The sequence below is a fragment of the Propithecus coquereli genome, unplaced genomic scaffold (genome assembly GCF_000956105.1).
Source record: "Propithecus coquereli isolate 6110/MARCELLA unplaced genomic scaffold, Pcoq_1.0 Scaffold36, whole genome shotgun sequence".
In the NCBI taxonomy this organism is placed as follows: Eukaryota; Metazoa; Chordata; class Mammalia; order Primates; family Indriidae; genus Propithecus; species Propithecus coquereli.
In genome coordinates, this window is record NW_012149285.1 from 2740622 (window position 1) to 2741924 (window position 1303).

A 1303-nucleotide genomic window follows, 5' to 3' on the forward strand; every position below is an offset into this window, starting at 1 on the left:
TATTCAGTATCAATAAATACAACTTACCTCATTAAAACGTTGAACCATTTTGCCCTTTTGAATATCCCAAATAAAAGCACCATTTCGGGAAGTTGCTCCAGCAATACAATTTAAATCACCTTAGGAAACAATTTATCACACATTATACTAAATATTTGCCACAAATGTAATTCTTATCAAAAATATAATTTTTGAAAATGAAAGAATTGAGATTTGAAAAGGATTTCTTTCTAAAATTTTTTTGTAATGGAAATGATCAAAGGTATGCAAATACAGAGAATAATAAAATGAAGGTATCCATCATATGGCTTCAACAATTATCAAAATATGGCCAATCTTGTTTTGTCCATAGCTCCTGTTGGATATGTGATAAATGACTATAAACACTAAAAAAAAAAAAAAAAAAAAGAGTCCTCACCATATTTCTAGTATTTCCATTCTGCTCTCCTTTTGGGGTTCTTAAATTACTGGGGACATGTTTCCATATTTATTTGTACTTTTTTTTCTTCTCCTGTGGTATCTACTCCAAAATACAGAGGAAATTATGCAATTACCTATATCCTACTCTATTTCCATCCTTGTCAATCTTCATTAATCTTTTAAATTTCATCCCCACTTACCTAAAAATCATGATTCATCAGTAATCACCTAGCAGAAATGATTGAATTTCCATTTTATAACATTTTTACTTTCTTGATACAAATTCTCAATGTAGAAAGTAAAAGAATGCTTTAAGTATGATTAGGTCTTCTGTGTTACGATTTGGAAAAATGGTTTTTATAGTCAAAATTTTTATTTAAGTTTTAGGTTTGAGATACACACTTTTTGTAGGAACAAAAGTGTTCAACTAGTACGAGCTACAGTGCAATGTTACTGTACTGGCCAGTCCAATTCCTATATCGCTAGCCAAGGTAACCCCCTGTGAAGATGTATATTGCAGTGATAAAGAGAACAGGCTCAGGTATTCTCTGCTTAAAGGAAGAAACACTCTCATTGAGAGTTTTAAGTAAAATCTTTTTCCAGATTTCTCCTCACTGTAGGAGATGAGGGATACATTAAAGCAGTGGTCTTTAACCTTTTCTATGACATGGATCTCTCTGAAGATCTGATTACTATGATACTCTTTGACAGATATAGGAATATATACACATACACTAAAAATTATTCATGAAATTCCAAGAGATCCCCAAACTTTCTGAAGGCATCTAAAACCCTGAAAAGGCCCATAAATTCAAGGTTAAGAATTACTGTGTATAAAGAAATAATTTTATATATAAGGATAAGCTATATTCTTGTCATAGGT

General features: G+C 31.0%; 1 protein-coding gene across 1 annotated transcript in view; it reads right to left on the reverse strand.

Moving 5' to 3' along the window:
• Positions 1–1303, reverse strand: part of WDR17 (WD repeat domain 17) — a 121917-nt gene that overhangs the window by 62956 nt on the left and 57658 nt on the right. The window contains exon 7 of the mRNA XM_012651639.1: positions 28–119. Coding sequence (XP_012507093.1) covers positions 28–119 — 92 coding nt within the window. The remainder of the gene's footprint in view (positions 1–27; positions 120–1303) is intronic.